Source organism: Lutra lutra, chromosome 1 (genome assembly GCF_902655055.1).
Source record: "Lutra lutra chromosome 1, mLutLut1.2, whole genome shotgun sequence".
Classification (NCBI taxonomy): domain Eukaryota; kingdom Metazoa; phylum Chordata; class Mammalia; order Carnivora; family Mustelidae; genus Lutra; species Lutra lutra.
The window spans coordinates 5,277,789-5,305,417 of record NC_062278.1 but is presented as its reverse complement, the minus strand read 5'-3'; the positions used below and the strand labels follow the sequence as shown (position 1 = coordinate 5,305,417).

The window sequence follows — 27,629 nt, the reverse complement described above, 5'->3', positions numbered from 1 at the left end:
AATTCCAACCAACATACGTCCCTTGTGAGCCCCTGGAGGAGTCTTTGAGTCTCTTCCTGCTGCAGTAACAACATGACTGCTTGGTAAACATTTCTGGAGTTGAATGTGTGTCTCACGATGGGCATCTCAACTCTTCCAAGTCAAAACGACAAACCCAGCGAACACAGTGAGAGCTAACTTGGGTTGAACATCGTCACCACTTAAAAATATGAAATCTCAGGAGCAGTTTTTGGCAAGCCCCGCTGATGGCAGAGGTCTAGAAAAGGGGACACATGTAAGTGATGACACTCAAATTACTAAGTCCTTAGGAACAAGGCACTGTTGTCCTGAGTATGAAGGGCATTTGTGCTCAGGCTTCCTCTTGGTGAGGGGAATAGCCAAGACATTCACCCTCCTGCGGCCAGGATCAGAACCACAAGGGCTTCTCCTGGACACCAAGGGTAGAGTGCACACTTTCTTGACTTTCTCATCCTAGTGGATGCCCCAGATTCGCCAACACTCTCCACTCCTTCTGCAAAGCCACCGCCTTGCTGGGGTTTGCCATGCCCAGCACTACCCCTGCCAGCTTCCTTCTAGAAGCCCAAGTGCTTGGGTAGCAACCATGGGAGGCTGCTCAGCAAAAGTCAGTCATGCTTGTTTCCACCTTGTTTGTGACAATTACCCTCGTCATGGTAATGCGGTTTAATTCATTATGTAAACCAATGAAATGTGAGTGCCAAAGAAAGCCGTTGCTGTGACAATTAATGGGACTTCTTTGGAAAAGCTTTCTCAATGGTAAGTTAAAAAAAAAAAAAAAGCCCTGTCATTAAGCATCTGCCTTCGGCTCAGATCATGATCCCAGGGTCCTGGGATCAAGTCCTGCATTGGGCTCCTTGCTCAGTGGGAGGCCTGATTCTTCCTCTCCCTCTACCTGGTTGTGCTCTCTCCCTTTGTCAAATAAAAAAATCTTTAAAAAAAAAAAAAAAGAAGGTTTGGCAAGTTTTGGGCCAAGATCACTGAGAAAAATGATACATGTAGTGAAAATCAAGACGAACCGGTTAAAAAAAGTCTAGCAGAGAGATTGTTGGTGCATGGTGGCATGCTTTACTCCACTCTCTCAGGAAGCCTAAGCCGGAAATGGCAGGTGATCCATGATGGAAACAGTCATGGAAATGATGACATAGAGATCTCTTCACCCAAAACTTAAAGAAATAAGACCATCTTATTTAATTAAAGAATGAACAGTGACAATCTGAGGGTTTTGGAGGGGCGGGGTTTGGGAGGTTGGGGGAGCCTGGTGATGGGTACTATGGAGGGCATGTATTGCATGGAGCACTGGGTGTAGTGCATAAACAATGAATTTTGGAACACTGAAAATAAATTTAAAAAATAAATAAAAATTTTTAAAAAAGAATAAATAGAGAATCAATTTCTATTTGGATAAGTTAAAATAAATGTACATTAAACATACCTTCAAGTATGTCTCTTGGTCACTGTAAACCTTAGTGACTCTTTGCTTTCTTTGATTATTTCCATTAACTTGTCTTGATTATATCAGATCAAGGCCTTTCACTGTGTTTATTGTGTAAATCCCCATCTGACTCCTCATACACTGATGTATGATCTGTCTTGCGTAACCTTTCCTTCTAGGGTTGTTAGAATTTTACACGAAACAATTTTATATCACTGTGCTGGAAGGTGTGAATGCTGCATTCTCCCTGAGGGCTTCTGTTCAGCTCTACCTCTTAGTTCTCTGTCCTGGCCAAATTCATCAATTTCTCCAAGAAACCTTAGTCTCCTCATCTATGAAGTTGGAACAAAAATTGTACCTATTTACAGTTTTAGTGCTAGGATTATGAGAGATACTGCCTCTAAAGAATTTATATGGAGTTTTGCATACAGCAGACACCAAATAAATCCTAGTGATCATTTGTAAGGACAATCTTCATTTCCTTATGTTGCACATCACTAAAGGATCCCAGCCTTTACTAGGATGTGACCCAGTGTGGAACTATAAACACCAGATGTTGAGAGTTACAGAAAACAGATGGTGTAGGATGGTCTGTCTGGGACATATTTTCTTAAAACATTCTTAGTCATCAAGTTACATTTTGTTAATCTGCTCTTCAGTAAAGGATGCTGCTCCAGAGAACCATCTCTCCTGTGTTCTCCCGATTTGCCTGTGCCTCCCTGCATTCCAGAAGCTCTTACAGTTCACGCAGCCAATCCCCGCGGAGATCTCCACTCAGATTCACAGGCGCCTTAGACCTACCATGTCCCAAACTGGGATCACCATCTTCCCTTCCAAATCTCCCCTTCTCCTGTACCCATTGCAGGAGATGGCACAGCGATGTGCCATTTCGCAGTTGCAAAAGCCAGAACTTAGAATTTCCTCGCCTACCATCCCCCGCAGGATGTGGAAGGTTAGGGAACCCTTTAGACCTTCAGTAGACATGGTTAGTCATTGGCTCTCCTTCTGGCTTAGTGTTCTGCAGTATCAGACCACTGTTTAGGTCTCTGGAAGTGGTATGCTTATCCCACCCCAGGACCTTGACACAGGATGATCTGGGGTCTTAGGTTCCTTCTGCTTAGAATCTTTTCCTACTCTTCTTCTTTTCCTTGGCAACTCTTACACATCCAGCAGTTTCTACTAAATATTACTTCCTTGAGAAAACCTTCTCTGACCATGAGCCTAGATGCATTCAGGGCTCCCAGGCTATCTCTGAAGACCCTTCCCCGTGGAACATGTCAGGATCCACTCAAATCTCCTCCAGCAACCTGCAAGCCCCACCTGGCCCATCCTGTTTTCTACTGTATCTCCAGTGTCTGAGGCAGTATCTGGAACATACTTATCTTCAATGCAGACTTTCAAAGTGAATAGAAAAATGATTTCATCGGCTATAGTGTGGTAGGAAGAATTTTAAGATGGTACCCAAGATTCTCTTCTTCTGATAAACATGCCTGTATAATTCCTTCCTATTGTACGTGGGTGGTAACTGTCACTATGATGGATGGGTTATTCCTGTGATCAGATTATGTTATGTGACAAAAGTGAAGTGAAGGGATTTTGCAGATATAATTAATGTTCTAATCAGCTGACTTTAAGTTAAACAAGAGGAGAGTATTCTGGGTGGGCCTGACCTAATCAGAGAGGGTCTAGAGGTCAGAGACTAAAGAACTCAGAGAGATTTGAAGCAGTAGTGATATACTCCCACGGGTCTTGAAAAAGCAAACTGCCCCGCTGGGGAGGGCCTATGTGACCGGGAACAGCAGGTGGCCTCTGGGCACTGAATTGATGGTACCAGTCCCCCCCACACAAAGAGCCCAACCCTGCCAACATCCAGTGAGCTTGGGAGAGGACCTGACCTCAGGTGAGCCCCTAGTCCCAACCAACACCTTGACTTCAGCCTGTGAGACCCCGAGCAGGGGACCCAATTGACCTGGACCTGGACCCCTAACCCATGGAAATGGTGAGATTATAAAGTTGTGTTATTTTAAGGTGCTGAGTTTGAGGTGATCTGTTAGCATAAAAAGTGAGTCCGTACAGTTAAGGCCCCTGATGATGTGTTTTAATGTAAAATGTCAAAGTCAGTGTTTTGAAAAAATACTGTTCTGATTTGAAGTATAAGTCTGACTAAGTACACAGATACTTCAGCCAACTTCATTATTGTCATGATCACTTCTCTGGCCTTGGTGATCAGGCATAGGCAGGGAGTGTGTATGTGTGTGTGTGTGTGTGTGTGTGACAGGTGGTGTCTGCGTGTGCATGTGAGCCTGTGTTTATGTGATCCACCATGGTAGCCAGACCCACCTGAGCCCAGTGCTGCTGAGTTCCCCCCGAGTCAAGTGCAGACCACGTGGTGCTGGCTGGAACCATCCATGACAGCCATCACGGTCGTGCCACACACATGTCTCTTTTCTAGTCTCATTTCCACAAGATGCTGCTGTTCCTGGCCTCTGCTCTTATAAGAGCGGTATTGTCTACACATTCTTTAAAGGAGACCAGTCCTTTAACGGTGGCATTGTCGGGGGAGCCAATATGCAGGCACAGGTGGATGTGGGTGGCCCTTCTTACATGAGAGTGGGCCGTGGGGCGCTCCCCACGGGGGAGCCTTGGGACCTTGCCTGAGTATCGCTGCAGTGCAGGGAACTCGAAATCTGCATGGGGGAGGCCTTCTGGGACACCTTGGTCTGTTGTGCTCTCGGGGCACCTGCTGCACACAGAGCCCAGCACTGCCACGTGCTCAGTATCTGTTCATGCAGGGGTGGCACTTCGGGTGGTCAGGCAAGGAGACACTCAGAGTCCACTGCTTTTCAGGCACAGCAAGGTGTGATTACACAATCACCCGAGAACAGATGATCCATGCCTTCCGGAGAACGTATGGCTCAAGATCTGGGGGCTCCGAGGGTTCAGAGAGAGCCTGATGCCTGTTGACTCTTCACTTGCTCTTAGCTCCATTTTCCACGCACCCCCCCTCCCTGCAAGGAGAGTGTGAATCATGGGGCAGGGAGCCCAGATCCCCTACCGCACCTCCTGATGGCCTTCTTCCCATATAAAATGATTTACAGAGTTATGTGCATTAGTAATGTACTCAGCAAATATTTGAACTTAAACACAACCGTCTCTATTTATACATATACAATGTTTGCTTTTGCAGAAAAGGATCTGGGCTGTAAGTACCTTATGCCTGCAGAATAAAAGTAACAATTGGAAAATTAATAGATTGTGTTTTGTTTGTGTTCTCTTTCCCCACGGTTTTGCTCAGATTATAGTCTTAGCAAATAAAACTGTATTAGGATTTCACAAACCCTTTAGAATTCAGAATTAGCTGTCTTGTGTTAAAAAAAAAAAAGAAAGAAAGCCAGATCAGCAAATAATCTTTTGCATTCTTGCAGAATTATAAAGGTACAAGTTCTGATGGATAGAACAGTCCTGGGAAGGGAATCTGAAGCCTGAGCAGTTCTCAAGGACCCTGAAAATATGTCCACAGACCTAACTGAGGCCATGTCTGTGAGCCTTAAGAGTATGTTTATGGACCCAAGAATTTGTCCACAGATTTATGAATCTGTCTCCTGGCCCAGCAATCTTTATGGAAGCCAAGAAACTTCTTAAGGCAAAGGTAACTTGATCCTCTGAGTAAACAGAATTATCCCTGGCAGAAGTAAACTTTTTAAAAATGTTTTAATTTTTGATTTGACTTATTTATCTTATCTATTGTTAGTTACCATTTTACTCTATTTTTGTACACTTTATATGCAAGCGATACATCTTTCCTTCCTAAGATGATCAGTGACTTAAGAACACAACTTAATCTCTGGGCTTCCTGACACTGGGGGTTTAGGGACCTTGTTTAAGAAATGTATAGGGCACAGAGGACCAAACTGAATGTTTGGTGTCAATGCATTAATATTTCTTTCCCGATGAGAATATCAATAAACACTGAGACTTCTTTCATGCCTGGACTAGTGCCTTACTGAGGAAGAACTTAATGAATGTTGGCAATTGCTATTTTACTGGAAGTTTATCCACAACCTTACATCATTTTAATTGAATCTGTCAGGTTAATTCAAACTTTCCAAACTCTAGGATTTTGTAGCAGAAATTTAAACAGGATCTATATTCTAAATTTGACGAAGCATTCCTTCTATGATAATTAGCCTTGTCCCTTCTTTCAATTAGACACAAAATTGCTTTCAGTTTTAAACTGCTCAAATGCCTATTTCTATAAGGTATTGAGTTTATAAAGGTGGCTGGCACGTCTTCACCCTCTCCGAGTAGTGAAGTTTTCATGCGTTTCTGGGGGAGAGAAGCTGATTGTTATGCCAGTTTTTCTCACATTGCTCTTGTGACACACACCAGCACGTGTGGGGATTCTCCGCCTCCTTCCTGGGGGAACGGCTAGACCCAAGGCAGGGTCTTTCACCATCAATGGTGTCTCCACACGCCATCGCATGGGATACAAAAGCAGAGAATAATTGATTGATAAATTAGACCTTAGGTGTCAGGGCCAAGCTTTTTGTGAGAACCCCATGATTCCTAAAAGTAGAGGATTAATTAAAGATGATCCCAAATCAGCAGTCAATATGCTGTGGGGGAGTCTTCCCTTCTTCGTGAGTTTCCATACATTCTTCTGAAAAATGCAGGTGTCAAAATTCATGTTGCTAGTCAATTTGGTCTTTAAGTAATGATTCTCGTGACATTCATGTTATTGCTTAGCAATGCAAAAGAATGTGTCACCCCTGCTCTGAATGAGTGGGGATCAAATAATCAAACATCCAGTGTCAGGAACCAGCCCACTACGTGTCAAGCTAGCTGTTTGCACACATCACTTGACTTTCTTTGTCTTCACTCTGTGCAGACTGATCATGACGGCAATGTTGTACACGAGTTCAGTTCAGAGGGTAGTTGAGGTGCCCCAAGTCCCCTGGGCAAGTGACAGCCAACATCTAGACACACTTGTTGCCTATTGCATTTTTTTTTGTCTTAACAAATGAATGTTTTCATTTCTTATATAAAATATATATCTTTTGCTTTTTTAAGTTTCTTTTCAGTGTTCCAGAATTCATTATTTACGTACCACATCCAGTGCTCCATGCAATACGTGCCCTCCACAATACCCACCACCAGGCTCACCCAACCTCCTACCCCTCTCTCCTCCAAAACCCTCCACTAGTTCCTCAGAGTCCACAGTCTCTCATGGTTCGTCTCCCCCTCCGATTTCCCCCAATTCACTTTTCCTTTCCTTCACCCATTGTCTTCCGTGTTATTCCTTATGCTCCACAAGTAAGTGAAACCATATGATAATTGACTCTCTCTGCTTCACTTATTTCTGTCAGCATCATCTCCTCCAGTCCCGTCCATATCTACTATGGAGTATTAGCCTCCATCAGAAAGGATGAGCACAAACTCTTGTGTCTACCGCATTTAAAAAACTAAGTTATGACCACCTTCACTTAGGACATAGCTTTGTAGATCTCTCTGTTAATGTGTAACTTCCTAATGGCATTTCATGTTGCCCTAAGATTTCCCTAAATAATCCAGTTCCTTTGAGCAGAATGGTTGATGCCTGCACATTCCTGGGAAAACATTACCTGTGTGTTCTGGACAAGCTAAAGGTAATGATGCTAATTTTTGTGCATCCCCGGTGAAGCAAGAAGGACTCCAGAGATGGTGAGAAGACTGGGCGAGGGTAGATAGATGGGACAGGTTGGGGGAGTAAGGCTGGGCCTGCAGAGGTGATGGCTGAGAGTAAGATGGGATACGGTATGCTGCTGGTGTCAGAGAAGCTTTGTAAGGGGGCAGAAAGGCTGAAGAAAGAGTGATCTGGACCTCAGAGCCTGAGTTCCCTGCCTTGCTTTCCCTGGATGGACTTGTGGGGAACCAATATGTTTGGGATTCCACATAGAGAAGGAGGGTGCATAAGCATCTAACCTGCCAATAGGAGGTCATGTCCCCCACTACACTCTGCCCAACTTCCTGGGAGCAGAGTCCTGGAAAGAAGACAAAGTTGTAGAGCCAAAATCTGCACTGAATTTTGGGACACTGGTGTCTCATCGCCACCCTATCTCTGGGACTGTTCTGGGCTCTGATCTGGGGAGTCCCACATGGGTATCATCTGACAGAGTTGCTCCTTTCTTACCTAAGGTGGAGACGGCTTTTTCTCACTATTGCTGTGTTTATCAGAACTTTACTTTTAAAATAGGCTCAGATACGGTACCTCAGAGTTTTGCATATTAAAATAATGCAAAAAGCACCCCCCCAACACAAAAACAAAACCCACTTGCCATATCATTTTTGCAGGTTTGGCGAAGAGTCACACAACCACATCTACATTGAAGACAAGATGTTGGAACAGCAAGAATTAATGGCCTGAACCAAAGGGAGCCATAATTTAAAATTTTGCTAAATCACTATGAATTCCTCTAAGTAATAAAAAAGATGAATACAAAGCTCTCAAACTAAAGATTTATTCTAAAGTGGTTCTAAAACCGGCATAGAATAATATGGCTTAGACCGTTACGTAATCTTCCAGTGGAAGGATGGAAATCATCTGAGCCTACACTACGAGCTGACGAGTCAAATGGAAATTGTCCGGATGGGATATAAAACAGGTGCGACGTGTTTTGCAGTTCTGGGATAAAAAACATAAAACATAAAAAACATTTTGTGTAAATAATACTCAGCCAACAATTTGTAGAAAGAAGACAAATTCTAGGGGAGAGAAATGATGAATGCATTGAACAAAAGTGACCTAAGAAGTCGATGGTCTGAACTGTGCTGGCATATTTGGGAAGGGCAGCAGGGGGCTTGCCAAGAGCAAAGTCAAGGACAGGCCCATGGAGGAACATCGGGCTCTGGGACCAGCCCTCTCAACACCAGCTCCTGCCCAGGATGCTGTCACCCCAGGGAGCCTCGTGCGTCCCCCAACACCGGCCCCATCTCTCACCATCCTCTTTGGTCCGAGTGAAGATCTGCTCACTTCGGACGCCGTCCCCGGCGCGGGTGAAAGCCAACACTTGGATGCTGTAGTTGGTGTACTTCTCCAGGCCGTCCAGCTCCAGGGAAGGCTGCGTCGTGGTGACGTTTTTAATCTCGCCCAGCTCTGGAGGACAAGAGAACATGACCTGGTGACTGGGGGTGGGCTCATTTGGTGTACTGTCCAGCCCTGGGGCTCGCCCTCCAGCTGCCACACCCTGAAATCCCTCTGAGGGGCTGTGCACGGCCTCATCCACATGGGACTGCCCAGGACTCAGGGCGGATCGTCGTTCAGGAAAGCACAGTGACTCACTCCAGATGAAGCGTTAGAGCCCAGTGCCGGCGGCCAGAGCCCAGCATCCCCCAGCAGCCAGTCAAGCGTGCCCCCCACAATGGACCAACGGAGTCTGACCCTGCATGTGGCCCACTCTGTGCATACATTTCTAATTGCTCATTAAGAAACTTCTGCAAGTTGAATTTCGTTTTTTGTGTAGAAAGCAAACAAACTCAACTCTTACGGTCATGCATTTTTAAGGACCTAACTTCTCAGGTGTTTGAACTGCGAGCTGCTCCTCTTACCTGGAGTGAACCCCCCCACCCCCCCAGCCTCCCTGCTGAAGTGACACGCTGATGTGTCAGAAACGTGGCATTAGCTAAAAATGCTTCATCTCCTGGAGTGGGATCAGCTCATCGTATTCAAAGGTGGGATGTTATGCTCTCCCATCTCAGACATATTAGACAGGACAATTTGAGAAAACCTACAATGATGTGTTAGAGAGCTCCATGGGTGTTCTGGATTTTGCACTGAGCCACCTACAGAGCACTTGGAGCAGGAGAGAGAGGACTGAGGACTGCTCACCCCCACACAGGACCCTCTAAAGCATACTGGCCCCGCCTGCGAGTCTGTGTGCCCAGTTACTAAGAGGACGGGTGGGAACCAGCCTCGCTGGGTGGCTGGCTGTTGTGAAGGTCCCCTGTGCATACAGCCACTTGCACGGCTGTCTGCCAGCTTCTCTCCCTCTTGCCTTGGCGAAGACAGCCGCCATCCCTGCCTGCTCACTTACAGGTCAACATTGTTCTGGGTTCAAAGCTAACCTATTTAATCAGTGCACTGATTATTATTATTATCTCCACGACCCATTCAGGTTACAGGTAGGGAAACTGAGGCAGGGGGAGGGTCAGTGCCCTGCCTAAGGTCATGGTGTTTAGGAGAGTGGCCAAGACCGTGGGCTGTGAAGCCACAGCGCATGGCCTCATGTTCATGGGCCACGGTCTCAGTGTTCTGCTGTGGTCACTTGGTGAAACTGTCACATCGGCCAGATTAAACGAGCTTTCGCTTCCTGTCCTCTGTCTTTCTGTCCTCCTGTCCTTCCAGCATATCACACAGATGGCCGCCTATTAATTAACAACATGTTTTTTTTTGTTGTTGTTAGTGACGACTCCAGAATGTCTTTTTTGTCTTTTTGGTTTTCATCAGAGCTGGACATAAGTGAAAAGTTGAATCTCAAATAGAACCTGGAGTGGCCCAGGCTTGTCATACACCTGCCAGGACCCCTGGGTGGGGTGCAGGCTGCGGGGAAAGGGGCATGGGAGGGAAGGTAGGTCATAGACTCAGCTGCAGGCCTGAGCGTGAGCCCAAGGCCCGTCACCACCTTGAGCAGATCCTGGGCCAGTCCTTTGGCCGGACTCTGTACTGGGGGAAAGTGGGCAAGGAAGGGAGTCCCCAGAAGGTGCCTTTGGCCTGGGGTCTTCTGGGGAGGCCAGCAGGGTGAACACTATTCGGGACCACAATCTGGAAGCCTCAAGAGATGGCTTTCGAGAGTGAAAGGATGTTTGCTCATGTGTGGGGTCCCTGCACATTCAGAGAGTGGACAGCCATTAGGCCTGATGGGTTAGGAAGCCTCCCCTCGGAAGAGAGGGTCCACTGGTGACCACCAGAACGCCTTGTGTTATATTATTCACTTAAGATGCTCATTTTCCTGAACGGATCTAATATGGGTCAGGTGGATGAGGATAAAGAAAAAACCCAAAAGCTAATGGGAAAAATTTAAGTGTAGTCTCATTAAGATCTTTTCAGATTAGGAACTTCCGCACTGTGCCAAAGATCTCTCTCTCTCTCTCTTTCACACACACACACACACACACACACACACACACACACACCCTCCAGGGAAAACACAGTTCCACAGAGCTGTAGGCCAGCAGCTAGTTATGAGACCTTGTCTACGTCATTGACCTCTGGGGACTTTGGGTTTTTGCATTTGTATTTAAGTTTTCATCTTTAAGAAGAGCCCCGGGGTGTCTCCCTGCTGGAGGGAGCAGGTGGCGGTCTTTGGTTGCAGGAGAAGGTGGCATGGATGCATCAGGGCCGTTCCCGGGTAAGACACCATGATGGGGAGGAGGAGGGCTCCAAGGGACATGGTGAAGTGGACCCTCCCCATCTTTTTAAAGAAAGAAACAACTGAAGCAGAAAAATTCCATCTACTCATGAAGCGCAATGTGGATTAGAGTTAACACTTGGATGTTTACTTGTCTTGGGGTTCATATTGCTTTGACAAAATGATTTATTCAGAATCCCCATTCAAGATGGCCCCCCAGAGGTTCATGACACGGTCCAGGTGGCACACTGGGCATTTTGCTGACTGGCAGGTGCTTGATGCTTAGGAGATGCGGAGAAAATAGAAAGGAAAATCATGACAAAAAGCCCAATCAAAACAGCATGCTTCATTTGTCATTTTTTCGAGCTTTTGTTCTTTTTTATGGTTTAAGCAGGATTTCTATCATCTACCTTTGACATACTCCATGGGGTTATTAAAAAGAAAAAAAAAAACCCAGGAACTAAAGGGTAACATTCTGCTGAAATCATGAATAAAATAATATGAGATGAATATATAACATACATTTAGACATATTATTTCTACTATAAAAATTTTTAGCTGCTTTAAAACAAATTGTTTTATGTATTCATACCCTCCCTCCTACTCAAAGAGTCTCAAGGCAAAAAGGCAGGGGTGGGAATGACATTTCTGAAGCAGCGCCAACCGAGCCATTACCGAGGCAAGCATCCGGTCGGCACAAATGCCACTTTGCCTCAGAAGCACCGTGTTGTCTCGGGGAGATGCAGGTGAAATGACAGAGTCCAGACGCAGATGGAGATGTGACTTCAAAGTGTACAGCTTTTCTAGCAACTGCAGATGAATGGCCTTGTCACGTCTTGAAAAGTATCGAACTTTCAGATCATGATAAAACACTCAGAAGTTTCGCCAGCATACTGGACGGTCAGCCTCTCCTGTCAAATGTACTCACCGCTCTTATCTGACCACACTAACAGTAAAACGCTTTCCTGATTGTATTTGAGGCAGCTGCTAATCAGTGGTAGTAACAATCTGTGTCTCCCAGTCTGTGAGTGTACCTGTGTGTATCTGTGTGAGAGGATGTATGTGAGTGTTGTGAGTCTGTGAGTGTCTGAGTGTGAACAGATGTATGTGTATGTGTGTGTGAGTCTGTGAGTGTGATGGGATGTATGTGTGGGTGTTGTGTGTGAGTCTGTGAGTGTGTGTGCCTGTGAGTGTGTGTCTGTGTGGGAGGATGTATGTGTGAGTGTTGTGAGTCTGTGAGTGAGTGTGAACAGATGTATGTGTGAGGGTTGTGTGTGAGTCTGTGAGTGTGATGGGATGTATGTGTGGGTGTTGTGTGTGAGTCTGTGAGTGTATTTGCCTGTGTGTTTCTATGAATGTAAGTGGATGAATGTGGGAATGTTGTGAGTCTGTGTGTCTGAGTGTGAACAGATGTATGTGTGAGGGTTGTATGTGAGTCTGTGAGGTGATAGGATGTATGTGTGGTATTATGTGTGAGTCTGTCCGTGTGTGTGACTGTGTGTGTTTGTGAATGTAAGCAGATGAATGTGTGAGGGTTGTGAGTCTGTGAGTGAGTGTGAACAGATGTATGCGTGAAGGTTGTGTGTGTGCCTGTGAGTGTGCATCTGTGTGAGAGGATGTATGTGTGAGGGTCATGTGTGGACCTGAGTGTGGGTGTCTGTGAGCATGAGAAGATATATGTGTGAGGATTGTGTGAGTCTGTGAGTGTATACCTGTGAATGTGAGTGTGTGTGTGTGTGTGAAGGTTGTGTGGGAGTCCGTATAAGTGAGTATGTGTCTGTGAGTGTGTGTCTGAGTGTTTGTGAATGTGAGTGTGAGTGTGAGAGTGTGTGTGTGGCGTTTTCTTGGGGTTAGTGGGTCCGGTCCTTTACACAGTCACAAGTTTTCCGTCTGTGGGGACCTCCGGGCAGCAGCCTGAGGAGTTTCTGTGGAAGCATCCAGTAATGCCGTGGAATTACCTGCTAATTCATACACGTCACTTCTTACAAGTAGCAGGTGAAGAGAGGGTGTCATAGCAGGTTTACATCTCTAAGGGTTTCCTTCTCATCTTTTGGAGATTAAGTGTAGAACTCTTACATTAGGCATTAAGCACACCACTTTGATCTTAATACAGTGAGCAAAAGCATCTCTAGGAACTGTAGGCATTTCCAAGCAGTCTTTATTTAAAGACTTTCATGTTTTTGAATATTCATGTTTTTCAAGCTTTAGAAGCATCAAGCCAAAAGGACCGTATTAACGACATCAGCCTTCGTGGAGCTGAGGTGCCGATCGGCAGTATGAATGATGAGGGGAAACGTGGATGATATGGACGAGGAGCCATTTTTCCCGGATCCTGGGAATAATTCCGACAGGAGCAACAACAGAACCATCTCAGTGCCACACTGCCTCTAGGTGGGTGTGCAAACGCATTTAGTTCCATCTCACTCTTGACGAGGATGAGCACAGTACACACGATTGTATCATACGGCGGCCTGTCAATAAGATGGATACTTGTACACATGTCACTGCTCTGCACTTTATGTTATGGGATTTTTAAAAGCTCTTCTTGAGTCACGAGAGGGGGAAGTTGCTGCAGAATCATCTGTGTCGATCTGTCCGTCTCTGGGGCTGGCTGAGCGTTACTGGGCTTGTGGCTCCATGCTCACTGGATTCTCCCCGGCTCACTGGCTTGGAACATCCAATATGGGAGACTCGGCCTCCCAGGAGCCCACACAGAGAAGGTGCTCAGCGAACACCTCTGCCTTGGGTCAAGCAGGTGAATCCTTACGGAACGGCTCTAGGGCTGGGTGCTGTGTGAGGTGTTATACCCAACAGCAGGAGGAACCTTCCGGCTCTGGTCCTCAGCCCCGAGAAGCAGGTCCGGCACAGACATAAGGAACTATACCTCCCCAAACTGCCAAGTCTTTCTTTAGCAAATTAAGTGCCAAGTGCCTTCATTCCTTTATTCCGGCACCAATATTAGAGCCCCCTGCAGCCTCCGAAGCCCTGTGTGTTCTGTTCACTGGGGTGGGCACAGCCACCGGCTTGGCAGAGCAGCCCCGGGTGGCCTGAACAGGGGTGGGTTAGATCTGGCGGTGCTGGCTCTGTTTGCCCAAACTCAGAGGTGAGCACGCACTTGGAGTCCACATGCAGGCAGAAGAGTTGAAAGAAGCCCGAGGCAAGAGGAGAGGCATTGTCCCTGGGGCAGGGGTGTGAGTCAGCTGGAGAGGAGAGAAGGGGAGGGCTCAGGAGTGGGCCACACGGGTCTTGGGCTGCAGGCAGGGAGCAGACCTCAGCAGCTCCCCTGTGAATGCTGCAGGGTGGGTGCGTATCTATCCTGCTGACGGAGCGGGGCTCAGTCTGGTTCAGCAGCACCCACTCCATGAAAGCACCACCACACTGAGACGCATTCTCCCCCAAAAACTTCTGGCTCCGATCTCACCACTACCTGAGGGGTCACACTGTCATTCAGTCTTGGCCAAACACACAGACAGATTTTGTCCTATAATTTGAAATAAATACACACATACACACACGCACACACAGAAACAAGAAGAACGAAGGAAGAGAAACAGGAGGAGGGGAAGGAGGACAGTAAGACGGGAGACAAAATGAAGGATTTTGGGTGGAACCACTCCTCCCGAGAATAACAGTATTCCTGGCAAGGCGTTCTGGCATTCCCTCTGAACCCTCTCATGGGTCAACTGCAGGGATTTAGGAAGTTCCCCTGATGAGTCTCACTGGGAAATTGGAAGGGGTCAACCTTTTAGGATACACATCACATAGAACTTTCTAGAATCAGATCAACGTCCTAGTGCTGCCTGCAGAGGCTTGGCATAGATACTCATCTAGGAAAGCATATCCATGCCTACATTTCCCAAGGGCCCTCCGCTCCCATATCTCAAATTGCTTCTTGAGGCTACATGTGGTCTCAAGCAGCTGTACACCCCTGTGAGCACTGAAGATGAGAGGTAAGAACAGAATGACGTGGGGAGAGTGGACAGTGTCCACTGATAAAGATGTGCCCTCCATACCCTAAAACCCAAGTTAGGAAGCGGGGTTGGCTAATACCATCACACATCCTCTGGGGCAAACTCACAGCCCTCGTTTTTAATCTTCTTACCTCCGTCCATCAGGTTGGCCCAGTAAATGACTCTGAACCCCTGGAGAATGCCATTCAAGGCTTCCTTGGAAAGTGTGGACCAGGATATTGATATGCTTTCTGGTGATGTTGCTATGGCTTGGACGTTTTCAGGGGGGTAACTGGGCACTGAAATGAAATAATTAGAATCTGTAACAACCGTGGGTAGTTTAATTAGCAAAGCAATACGGAATAAGCAACATTACTTTGACGTTTCAACATGCAAGCAAAAGAAAAAAAACACACTCAATCCACAAAAGTAAGGGGGAAATATGAGTACCATTTCCCTATTCAAATAGTTTGATAACTTTCTCTCTTTCCAACTGAACTGCCTCATGTTGAAGGAGGTTGCCCCAGCACGGAAGGGCAGAGAACACTTCTGATCTTACTGCAAAAGTAAAAAGCCTTTGCTTCTCTAGTTTATTTCCTCATCGCTCTCGTGACTGAGGTTAGGGTTGCTTTACACAGCGCATGCCTTCCACCGTCCACAGTATCTGGCATACAAATGGGAAACCTGGCTACTGAGAGGTGCTGAAAAGCAGACACATGGTCAGAGCGTCCTCACTGCCCCTCCCTGGCCAGCTCCCCTTGTGAAACTGTAACAGGGTGTCGGAAGACAGAGAGTCAATGGTCTGAGATGCGGGCTCTTTGAAATGCTTTTCACATGGAGTTTATCCAGACCTTAAATGCTGTGCCTGGGAGAAGGGACAAAATATCAACGGACCACGCACATCAGTGAAGAATTAGCATTGAGAGGAAAACCAAAAGGCATATGTAATCATGACTGCAAAGATCGTGATGCTGGACAGAAAATCCCAGTCTCTGGGTTTCTGGTTTTCTAAGACAAGGATTCTCTCGCTATAGAAATGGTCAGAAATTATGGAGGCAAGTAGCCCTGTGCCTCCTCACACCTGTGACCACGTGGCTAACTGCACAAGAGGCCACTGAGGTGCAAATTTCGTACCTTAAACTCTGCACTTACTGCTGCAATGAAGCCTGTATCTTATCTTTGTCTCTAACGGGGGTCTCTGGACCCAGAGCTCTCCTTTGCTTTTCCAGCCCTCCTGACCAGTCACGGGACAAGGCGAATTAACCCCTTGTGGTCACTAGGGGGCGCTCAGTCACTGTGAGATTTGTGCCTGGAGGGCTGCTCATTCCTTGCTCTGGTCCAAGTGCTTGGAAATAGGAAGCAATCATAAAGAGAAAGAAAAAGGAAGGCAGGAAGGAAGGGAGGAAGGAAGGAAAAAAGGAGGGAGGGAGGGAAGAAAGGAAGGAGGGAAAGGAGGGAGGGAGGAGAGCTTCCTTAACACTGATCTGGAAGAAATTCTTAGGAAACTGGATTTCTACATTCTGGTTAGGCTTCTGCAGTCCGAGTGAAAGCCTTTGATGCACCTGGGAAAAGCCCAGTTCTTGCGTCTGGAATGAATGAGATGCTGGAAGGGGAAGGATTGGGGCTTTGCATGCAAGCTCTGTCAAGGGCAAGACCCAGTCTGTGCAGCCGGTGAGCGAGTGAAGGCAGACTTCCTGGAAATGGAGCCGCAGTCCCTCAGGCCTGGCACCATTGTCACGGCAGGGCCAGCAGAAGCCAGGCTGTGGGGGGCCAGAGTGGCGACCAGAGCAAACCCTTGAAGAAGGAAAGGCGCGAGCGGCGGCCTCCAGACCTACCGTCCTCGAGGGTGGTGGTGATGATTTCCTGAGAAGAAGGTCCCGTCCCGGCCCGGTTGCAGGCCTGCACCACCAGGCCGTACTGGGTGAACTTACTGAGGTTGTCCAGGGTGTAAATCTCACTGTCCCCAGTGGTGTCGATACTGATAATGTTGAACTGGAAGTTGCCCCCGGTGCTGTACTCGCGGTAACCTATTTGGTAGCCACGGATAATCCCATTTTGCAAATGTTTCTTGGGAGCCTAAAGAGGAAAGAAAAAGAAAACACTAAGGAACCCTGGAGAGACAACAGGAGGGAAGCCAGCGCCCCCCCACCCCCATTTGGGAAAGCTGAAAACAGTCTGAAGGTCGTGGTAATAATAGCAGTAGGTGTCCTGGTGGGAGTGGAGTCGGGGTGAAGAGGCGAACCCAGGCTCTTGGCTGGCACCCTTCCTCCAGAAGTCGGAAACACCGGCCGCCTTCATGGCGTCTCAGCTGCACCGACTGCCATCACCCAGGCACGCTGACCTTCACACCTTCACCCGGTGGAACCTACTGAGCTAGAGCTGCTCTGCTGGGTTGTTGAGGCACTGGGGAGCAGAAATGATTTTGTACAAAGTCCCTGCCCTTGTGGAGCTTACACTCCCATAGAATGTTCCAGAATAATAAAGGTGTTTCCAGTAGGAAGCTGCGTGTGAAAGGAGTCCACAACTGACATGAAGACACACATCATTTTGGCATCATTTCACGGTGAATTAAACCGGGCAGGGCTGAGGCGATAGTGAGCTACTCTCTGCTAATGACAGAGCGTGTGCTGCCTTGAAGACAGAACATTTTTGCCAATACCGTGGGTTTTTATAAGAAACAAAACTCTTTTCAAGTATGTTATGAGAACAACACAACAGTGATGAAGTAAAGGTTCTGTAGAAATTTCAGGTAGTCAAGAGACGTGTGTGTGCATGTGTGTATGTCTCTGTGTGCATGTGTGATATACGTGTGTGTTTGTATGTGTGTGCGTACACATGTGAGTGTGTGAACAAGTGTGCTATGTCTGTGTGTGCATGTGCAAGAGTACATGTGTGTACACGTGTGGGTGTGAACAACTGCACGTGTGTTGTGTATGTGCATGTGAGTGCATGTATGTGTCATGTCTATATGCACGTGTGAGCACATGTGTGTATTGTGTTATGTTTCTGTGCACTGTGAGTGCATGTGTGTATGTATGTATGTGAGTGTGTGGGTGGGTGCAAGCGTGTATGTGTATGTGCGTTATGTCTGTGTGCATGTGAGTACATATGTTATGTGTGTGATGTCTGTGTGTGCATGTGTTATGTCTATATGTACATACATGAGTGTGTGGACAAGTGCGTATGTGTGTGATGTCTCTGTGTACATGCGTGTGAGTTGATGGTGGGTCTGTGTGTGCATGTGTGCAAGTACATGGTGTGTTTGTATGTGAGTGTGTGCAAGTGTGTCTGTATTTGTGGTATGTCTGTGTGTATGTGTGAATACATGTGTGTATTCATGTGTGTGGTTGCAAGTGTGTACATGCATGTATGTGAGTCCATATGTGTGTATGTACGTGTGTTTGCGTCTGTATTTAACTAAAAACTATAGATTCAGATTTGTCAGGACCATGAAAGGCTTTCTCTGTCCCCAAAGTGCTGACAGACCAGTTGGAGAGAGGGAGTAAACACTTAAGAAACTACAGAGAATCTCAGATGTCTAAGCGTCGGGCACTGGAGGGTGAAGGCCAGTGCACATCCAGGAAGTTGCAGACTCAGAGTGGTTTGAAGAGGCCAGCTGTCCCCCAACCCTCGGGGGCTTGGAAGGATGGCCAGGGTCTGGGAATGGGAGGGGAGGAGGTGACGCGTGCTGTGTGAATTGCCTAATATGCCCCCTGCCCAGTGGAATCAGATGGTACTAAAATCACATTTTAAATCAAGTTTCCTCATTTTTGGTTTTCTTGGATTGCAACGCCTTTGCCAACAGTGAGACTGACTTCATGCATACACACAGTTCCAATGGAGATCAAGGAAACGTTCCTCCAAATCATGATGTTCCTAGTCAAGCTGGCACAGTTGGACCCTGACGCGAGAGCTCATCCCTTTTTTACAAGCAAATCTCTGGGCAATTTTGTTTTTCCCGTGATGAGCTGTGACTTTTCACTTCATATGAAATCAGATCTAAAGATTTTAGATTTTGAGAATTTCATTCCACAGAAATTGTCTTACCACACCGCTGAATTTACATTTATGTCATTTAATTAATTAATAAAATTTATTTCCCTGTAAGAGTCATCTATAAGTCAAATTTAAAACAGATACTTTTGCTGATTTCACATAGTTTTTAAATGTTAAATATGGTGAAACAAATATAAATGATACATATTTTTAAAGATTGGTTTATGCCCATTAAATATTTTAATTTTTCAATTGGTTCCCTGTGCAGGCTTAGGACCTCCTCAGATACGAAGTCGGGATCACAGTATGGTGGTTATGGCATCAGGTCAAGAAGCCGGTGAAGAGAGTAGAGACAAACGCCCATCAGAAAATGTTTACATAGAGGGGCAAACAATGTAGCTAAATGTTCCAAAAGCAAGGGGATCTGCTTGTTGACTTTCAGTTTCTTGGGTTTAGGATATGGTTGCACAGGTAGGGGGAGTTTATTTTTTCCCCCTCCTATAGATGAAAGTATGTTCTAACTAGCCTAACTTACGATGGCATTTTTAAAAGATTTTATTTATTTATTTGAGAGAGAGAGAGCATGAGAGAGAAAGAGCATGAGCGATGGGGAGGGGCAGAGGGAGGGGGGGAGCAGGCTCCTCACTGAGCAGGGAGCCCGATGTGGGGCTCAATCCTAGGACCCTGAGGTCATGACCTGAGCCAAAGGCAGACGCTTAACCCACTGAGCCACCCAGGCACCGTGTGATAGACATTTTGAATCAAAGAAACATTTAACAAATCACATGATTTGTTCCAAGACAAATCGATATATAATATCCTTTACTTTAAAATATGTTTTGGGGGGCACCTGGGTGGCTCAGCTGGTTGAGCCTCTGCCTTCAGCTCAGGTCATGACCCCAAGGTCCCAGACTCGAGCTCCACATTGGGCTCTCTGCTCAGTGGGGACCCTGCTTCGCCCTCTCCCTCTGACCCTCCCCTCAGCTCATGCCTTCTCTCTTTCCCTCTTTCACATGAATAAATAAAAAAAATCTTAAAAAAATAAAATATTTTTGGATGATGTTTAAACATCCATGCCTTGGAGCATGTGTTTACCTGGAATAAAAGTAGATGTATGTAAGGGAGAAACCCTAATGGGGAAGGCAGTTTTAGAATATAATTCCCTGGTCATTAAATAACATCAAATTGTGATTGACAAAATGGGTCAAAAATAATTATTTGTTTCATGAAACTAAATGAATGAAATTATTGGTGGTTTAGGAAGAAAAGAAAAAGAGGAAATCAGGTAGAGATCTTGAACATACTTTGAATCTGGGTTGCAGATACTGGAGGAGGAAAATTTCCCCAGATACCACTTCGATCATGTCCTTTTCTCCTCAGATCTCAGCAGTACCTGTAGTGAGATTCAAACCTAGTTGTAGTCTTTCCAGGCTAATGCCCCCTGGATGTTACCTGGTGACCTAGGATTCTCTCTAGCTGTTTGAACAAGCATGGAAATTCCAACTCTCTTGTGTTTTCCCATCTCACGAAAGCCCTCATCAGAGACCACTCTTCTTCCTCCTCTATCAAAGCCCAACTCATTCTCCAAAGCCGGCTCAACTTCCAGCTCACCTGCTTCCTTCAACTGCCTCCATCCAAGGGGTTCTCTCTCCTCTGGCCTCCACCCACATGCACCGATTTGCCATCAGCTCCGCAAGGACTGATCAATTTCATCCCCTCCCATGGCCTCTGTTCCATATCGAATGTCAGGTTTCCAAGGACTTGACTATAAGCTCCAAGTGCCTAAGGATTCTCATAAACATGTTTGAAATCTCATCCACTCCCTTGTCCAAAACAGGGCTTCAGCAGAGTGGACATTCTCAGAAAATGTTACTGTCGACGCAGGAGAGAATGGTTTTGAGCATACGTGAGGTGCAAAGAAAGGGATGGTCAGGGATGACGTTGTTGCAGGTTTATAACTGGACTGGGTACAGGAACAACGAGGATGGTTTGAAGATAGAAGAGATGCCTGGACTCCAGGCCCATGATGCAGCTGTCAGTCAGAGGCCTGAACAAGCCGGTAGAGAAGGGTCGCTCAGGAACACCGGGCAATTGGATCCAGGTTGAGAGCTGGCTTCCCTGGGGCCACTCAGCATGGCGGCTCATACATCAGGATGAGGGGTCCAGCTTCCCTTCCCAGACTCATCAAGGGAGGAAAAGAGCATCTGAGGAATCAACTTGTTTGCACAAAGTCATCCTTTTTCTTTTCCTTATTAAAGCAAGGGTCCTGGAGTTTCGTTCACTTGTTTGGCTATCTCATGGGTGACATGTTTTTAGAACAAGGATAATTTACGGCAGGCCCACAGATTCATAGCAACTCTCACCTGGCAACCAGTCCTCTCGATATGTATTAAAGGAAGACTCTGGATAGTTAGTGAATGGAAAAATTAAAAGAAAAAAGGAAAAAAAGAAGGGACGTTTAGGGCTCACTGCGTATTGCAGAAGGCAACTGTCCGATCACATTATTTACAGACGGCTCTGACTGACACGTGTCCCGTTTCTACCTTCCCCCAGCCACTTCGAGTGTGCCACAGTTCTGGAAGGAGCTCTTCTCTCTTCATAGTTGTGCTTCTTATATAGGGTTAATTATTTTTCCATGTTGATTACTACTCTTCCTTTCATTTACCTTTGGATCAGGTAATGAGCCTGGGTTCTTTCCATTTGTCTCATTTATCTGTCATCTGGGGAACTCTCTCCCCTTTCTAGCCCTGCAATTTTTCTCCTCCTGCAGTCCCCCCTAAACAGCTTTTTCTTTCATCCTTCCAAGTGTCCTTCCTCCAGCCTCCGGTCCCCCCCCCACCAACCCCCACTTCCTTTAAGAAACTGTCTCTTTCGATCTCCATGACAACAGTAGCACGGTGTCAGTGTATCTGTGGTTTGCAAGTGTCTGCATTTTATGTGTCCATCCAGATGAGCCTGGGAGCTGCCTGTGGCAGACACAGAGGTCTTTAAAAAGTTAGCAAGCATAGGATGTGCAAATGCTCACAGCATCATCAAGGATGTGGGTGATTAGAGCAGGCCTCTCGTCTTTAGAAAGCCACCAGCCAGGTCCTGTTCCTGCACGCTTCCCTTTCCCTTCCCAGCGCAGGTGAGCGGACTCGGCTCAATGCTAGGGTTCACCGGCCAACCAACCGGAGAGCAAAAGCCTGTGCTGCAGATTTCTGCATTTCAAGAACACCATGTTACTCGGGCATGTTGAGTAACTCAGGTGAAAAATGAATTGAATATTCTCCTTTTAGGTTCTTCCAAATTCACTTGAAATGTAACTTGTCCTCATTTCCCTTCTATTCCGGGGCTGTGGACTGTCTTTCTTATCTTCATGTCCTCCTTCCAGTCCCCGCCCCTGTTCCCCAGCATCAGTAGAAGCTACTCGGTAAGCTTGTGCGGTGGGTGGATGCATTCACTGGAGCGGTAGGAACTGGGGCCTCTCCTGCACAAGGGGAGACCGGCAAGGGAGCCTGTGATGAGAGCAGAGCATGGTGCTTGCAGTGCCGAGGGATGGCACGGGGTATCACGGAGGGAAAGGGGGAGAGGTGCCTTTTCTCATTGTGGCAGAAAGACTCCCAGATTCCCAGAGAAGGCACATTTCATCTCAGCCTCTACGAAGACCGACCAGTGCCGAAGAGGGACAGCCTTGCAGGAATGCAACCAGACTGCCCCACAGCACCCGGGAGAGATAACCAGGGACGGCCCTGGGAGGAACAGCTCCGAGTGACCCTTCGGAAGGGTTCTGTGCTGACTGTGCAGGTAGGGATGGCAGGAGCTACTCGGCGCAGGTCTGAGAAATTGAGGATGAGTGACACAACATTGAAGGAGACACAGTATTGAGAGGCCAAGAACTTTGACTTGAAGCTGATAGTCACTGAGTTCTTGTCAGATCCGGCAGTTGGGGTGGAGGCGGTGGCCAAGTGTGCGCTTGGGCTTGGAAAACACATGTAAAATTTTAGAAACAGGCTCTTAGAGTTTTATGGGATGAAATTGAGGTTAACTGTTGCATCACAGGACTTCATTTAATTTCTCAAGTGTGGGGTGGCTCTTGTTTCATTCACCCACTCACTCATTCATTCCTTTATCCAACCAACAAACATGTTGAAGAGATACTCTTGCTGGGTCCCCTCCTTTTTCTGAATCGCACTGTTGTCTGCATAGCACACTTTCTGGTAACCATACACAGCATTTCTCACCAGACTTAATGGCTTGTCCAGGGGTTTCTGCCAGAGAACTAACAAAGGAATGCATAGCACATCCGCAGACCCCACTCGGTGGTGGCTCTGAGAGCTGGGCTCCAGAATATCCCAAATTGAATGTCAGGACCTCTAGATGTCTTGATGTTTCTGGGAAACAGAGTTGGCCAGAAGGGTGATGGGTGTCCCAGAGTCTGGGAGTGGAGTCCGTTGAAGAGAATGACAGAGCAGGGAGCTGTCCAGGTTCAGACTAGGGAAAAGCAGGGAGACAGTGGGAAGGGGCTGCAGGAGACAGGTCCATGGGCCACCAAGAGGCAAAGCCAGGGCCCAGCCAGGAAAGAGTGCACCTGGAAACTCTGAGGCTTTGAGAGACAGATCTCACCTGTGAGTCTAGACTTTGCATAGGCAGTGGGGATGCAGAGGGAAAGGGGTTTGGGGTAGGATGCCAGGAGGGAGTGTGTACCAGTCTGTGAGCACACGACTGGGACCCCAACTATTTAGCAGCAGCTGAGTGATCTTAAAAGGCTTGGCTCCTCCAGAGGGACCCAACCTGGAGTAGCTCCCCTGTAGGTAGTGGGAGCCCCTGAGAATGGCTGGGTGGCCGCGGAGATCCGGGGAGCCCACTTGATCCAGATCTGCTAAGCAAGAGAAAAGCCAGTATTTTCAAAGATATCAGGGTCTTTGTAAAGGAATGGCCTGCTTCAACCATGGGAAGAATTACTACTGTCCTGGTCTTTGTAACTTCTGCTAGTGTAAGGTCTGTCCAGAAGGACCAAAGAAGATCCACAGTTCAGAAGGAACCGCTGAATGGAAGGAAGGCTCTGACTTCACTTCTGGGAAGAGTCCGTCAGTCCTTCAGCTCTCTGCTGGGAGAGCACGTAACAGGAAGCTATCCGTCATGTATTCCAGTGGCCCGTGTCTGCCTCCCAGGTGTGGTTGTGTTCAGTATGGCATGGCTGACAAAGTATGGTCCTGCGGCCATATTTGGCCATTCTTCTATATGGCCCTTAGCTAAGAACGCATATACTTTTTACATATTGATATGGCTGCAGAATTCAAAGGAGGAAGAATATTTCGTGACACATGAAGATTACATGCACTTCAAAAGTCAGTTGCCTGAGTAAGTTTTACTGGCTGTCTGCCTCTGTGCTACAGTCGGTAGAGCTAGGAGTTAAGGCAGAGACTCTGTAGCTCACAAGGCTGGAGGTCTTTGCTCTCTGGCCCGTGACTGGAAGTTTGCAGACCCCTGGGGGACTCAGTGTGTGGACTGAATCAGCGTGCAGGGTGGGGGGTAGAATTCACAGGGTGGGCTGGGATTGGAGGTGGGGTGAGGATGGGAGGCAAGCTGTGGTGGGAGGAGAGGCACCTTCATGAGAGGAAGGTTGGAGAGAGGCCAAGGCTTAGGGTGAGGGCTTGATGGAGTCAGTCCCCTTTCTTGCTGGGATGGAGAAGTCCTAACCCATGTTCTATCAGAAGAAAACCAGCAATTTCTGCATCAACAACAGACTTTTGGTCGTGGATTTAATATCTACCATGGACACTTTATGTCATGATTGAAGCATAGAGGGGCATTGCTTCCATAGAACTACCTACCTTTGTCTTATCTGTGCTTAGGTAATGAGAAGCATTAACCTCAACTGAAGGAATTTCAGGCATGAGCACTCTTAAATGGATAATGGAGGAGAAGAGCATTGAGAAAGTGTTCAGTAGGATCATCTCTCCTGTCAGGAACATGCTATCCTGGGTGTGGGATTCCCCCAGGGACCACTCTGCTTCTCAGATGGGGGATGCACCTGACGTGCCCAGATGCAGAGACAGCCCCAGGTCCTGTACAGAGCCCCCAGGAGTGACACTGCCCATTCTCTGACTCATCCCTTACTTTGTTGGGAATTCTGACTTCCAGAAGTCAATCAGAATACACCTCCTGAATTCTTCTGTTATTTAGATAAAAACAGGGCTTATTTCCAACTTTAGATTATAACTTGCAGAAAAAACAGAAATGATAATATATCTTTAAAAGGCAGAATCATTTCATTTCCTGTATTTCTATGATTACTCAAAGCATATAGCACTTTTTACATCTCACGTTAAAATTTTCAAAAGAATGTGCTAATGGGAGGGATCCATCACAAGAGTTACAAGACCGTAAAACTAGTTCTCAAAGATTTTAATACAAAGAGGAGGTGGCTTTTAAAATATTGCCTTGAGATAGAGTTAGTTGGGTACATCTTAGTGCATTAGGTTAAATGTATTTGTACTGGCGAAATGAATCTGAAAGCATACGTTGTGTTTTCCTGTTCTGTTTCATGTTACCATGAAAATGGAATGTGGAGACTAGATGCAGGAAAGTCTCCTGCAACCATTGGCTCACAGCTGTCCTGGCCAGAGTTCTTCCTGAAACAGACCACAGGGAACTTTGTCCATCCTGGTTTTAAATCATAAAAGGAACATCAGATTTCTTCATTTGCCTTAGGAGACATGTCCATGACTTAACAGGTGTCATCTGATGTCTGGGGAATTCTTGGTTGTGCGTGCTTTCGATTATTCCTTTGATTTTTACTCCTAACATCTGTGTTCATTTACTAACATATCTACCTTACTTGATTTTTCTGATGAGAAATGTGTTATTAGCAACATGGCTTAATGAGTGCTCTCTAGGAAAACGAGGCACACAAAACAATCTATATTCATGTACTCACTCGCTTGATGGGTGCCAATCAGCGCATTTATAATACTTAGTTCCATATTCACTGTAACTTGAATTCTGATTTTTCTGTTAAAAGTAGAGTCAGTGTTTTATGAGAACCAGTAAAACTATACCCAAGACGGTCTGATGAATATTTTTCTTAAAATCACTACCTATCCAGCAATTATTAGGTCATTTAAGATAAGTATATGTATGTATGTATGTATGTATGTATGTATGTATGTATGTATGTATGTATTTGTTCAGGCACATTTCAAAAGATTTACATTTACTGGGATGTATTGTCAGCAGAAAAGGCTGACACTCTAGAGCCACTAGAGGGCCAGCATCCAGGGAGGAGATCAAAACCAAGTCTGTCCTTTCAGGGCCCATCCTTCAGGTTCCCAAGTGCCCTCACATCCTTCATCCTCCCTGTTATCAAGTAATGGAACTAGTGTAAATGTTTTGAGTTTCAGCAAAGACAAAGTAACTTGCTTGAGGTCATTTTTATTAGATATAGAAGTGGGAGTAATATCTAATTTTCCTGAAGTCTAATCTGGTAATTTTTATATCATATCATATCATATCATATCATATCATCATATCATATCATATTCTTATTATATGCAATTTACTTATTGTAGGTGGATTTAACTCATGTTAATCCTACTCTATGCATAGTGAAGTGTTGTCCAGTGATATTTTTGTATATAGTCTTCAATCCCTGTAAGATTTCATAGCTAAAATTATGCACAGTGTACTTAATAGACAGTATTTTTCAATATTATTCAACCATGAGCAATTTTTAGTCAATGTCCCAACTTTAGGACCTAATTCACTTACAAAATGTGATGTTGATGTGTCAGACAAAGAAAGACCTATGACTGGTCATCAATTCATGTCCAGAATCCTCTTTCAGTTATGACCTCGTGATTCTTATGCACTACTCATATTTGCATCTTTGACGATAGGTTCTCTATCAAGGCAAAAATACCGTCCTTGCCACCTGACTCACTGTACCCTAGCAGTTTATAATCTAACAGCTCTGAAACAGAACAGCGGAAGTGCCTGCTTTCAAACGCCTTGCCTTGTCAGGTTCATCCAGGCTCAGTGTGAAGCATTCAGAATAAACCATCTGAAAGGACTGCCAGCTGATGAATGGAGATGTCCTTGGTCCTCTTAGTCCAAGCCCAATTTGTGTCCTGTCAGGGTCAATTAGCTGGAGAGGTACACTGGGATGGGCCTCCTTATACTGAGTCTGAGCCAACCTCTCCAGCATGCCCGGTGTTAGACCTGGACCCACGCTCCCGGAGGCTGAGCAGCCTTTGGAAATGTGGTCAGCATTTTTTTCACTACACCTGGGGGTTGGGACCCAGGAGAATCGCCTGCTTAGGTTGGGAGGCCAGCCTGGACCCTTTGGGCAGCCTGGCTTGAGGCTCTTCTCTGGAGCAGAGAACTGGGGTCACTGGTGAAGGCCAATCCCATGGCTAAACCAGGAAGGCTAATCCAAGGGATCAATGGGGAGAGATGCCAAATACATGCAAATGAGGCAAATGAGCAATGAGTGGTTTTATTAAAGGGATTTATATATTTTACACATGCACACAAAAAGTAAGATGTGCATATAGTCCAAGGGTTTCCAAAAGAAAAGGTAGCCCCTATCGATATGAATATTTTAACATGAATATATAAAATGGGAATGTCTCATGCATTATTTAACAAATATTTAAATATACTTCTACTGGGGATATAGTGGACAAACAAAAACAAAACAAACAAAATAAAACACACCCTTTACCCTCCCAGAGCTAGTCAGCTGTGAGAAGTTGAGAGAGAAGAATCACAGGGTATGCAGACAACCAAAAGATTCTGAAATCAGTTTGGATTTTCCTCCTCTTGTTAGAGGGGGAAGAGGCTGACTTGCTAATATGGGAAGGGCTG

The 27,629-nt window shown here is 46.2% G+C and overlaps 1 protein-coding gene across 1 annotated transcript in view; it reads right to left on the bottom strand.

Moving 5' to 3' along the window:
- Positions 1-27,629, bottom strand: part of DSCAM (DS cell adhesion molecule) — a 780,684-nt gene that overhangs the window by 84,324 nt on the left and 668,731 nt on the right. Inside the window, exons 19-21 of the mRNA XM_047708625.1 lie at positions 16,619-16,859; positions 14,936-15,082; positions 8,427-8,582 (exon numbers count right to left, since the gene is read on the bottom strand). Coding sequence (XP_047564581.1) covers positions 8,427-8,582; positions 14,936-15,082; positions 16,619-16,859 — 544 coding nt within the window. The remainder of the gene's footprint in view (positions 1-8,426; positions 8,583-14,935; positions 15,083-16,618; positions 16,860-27,629) is intronic.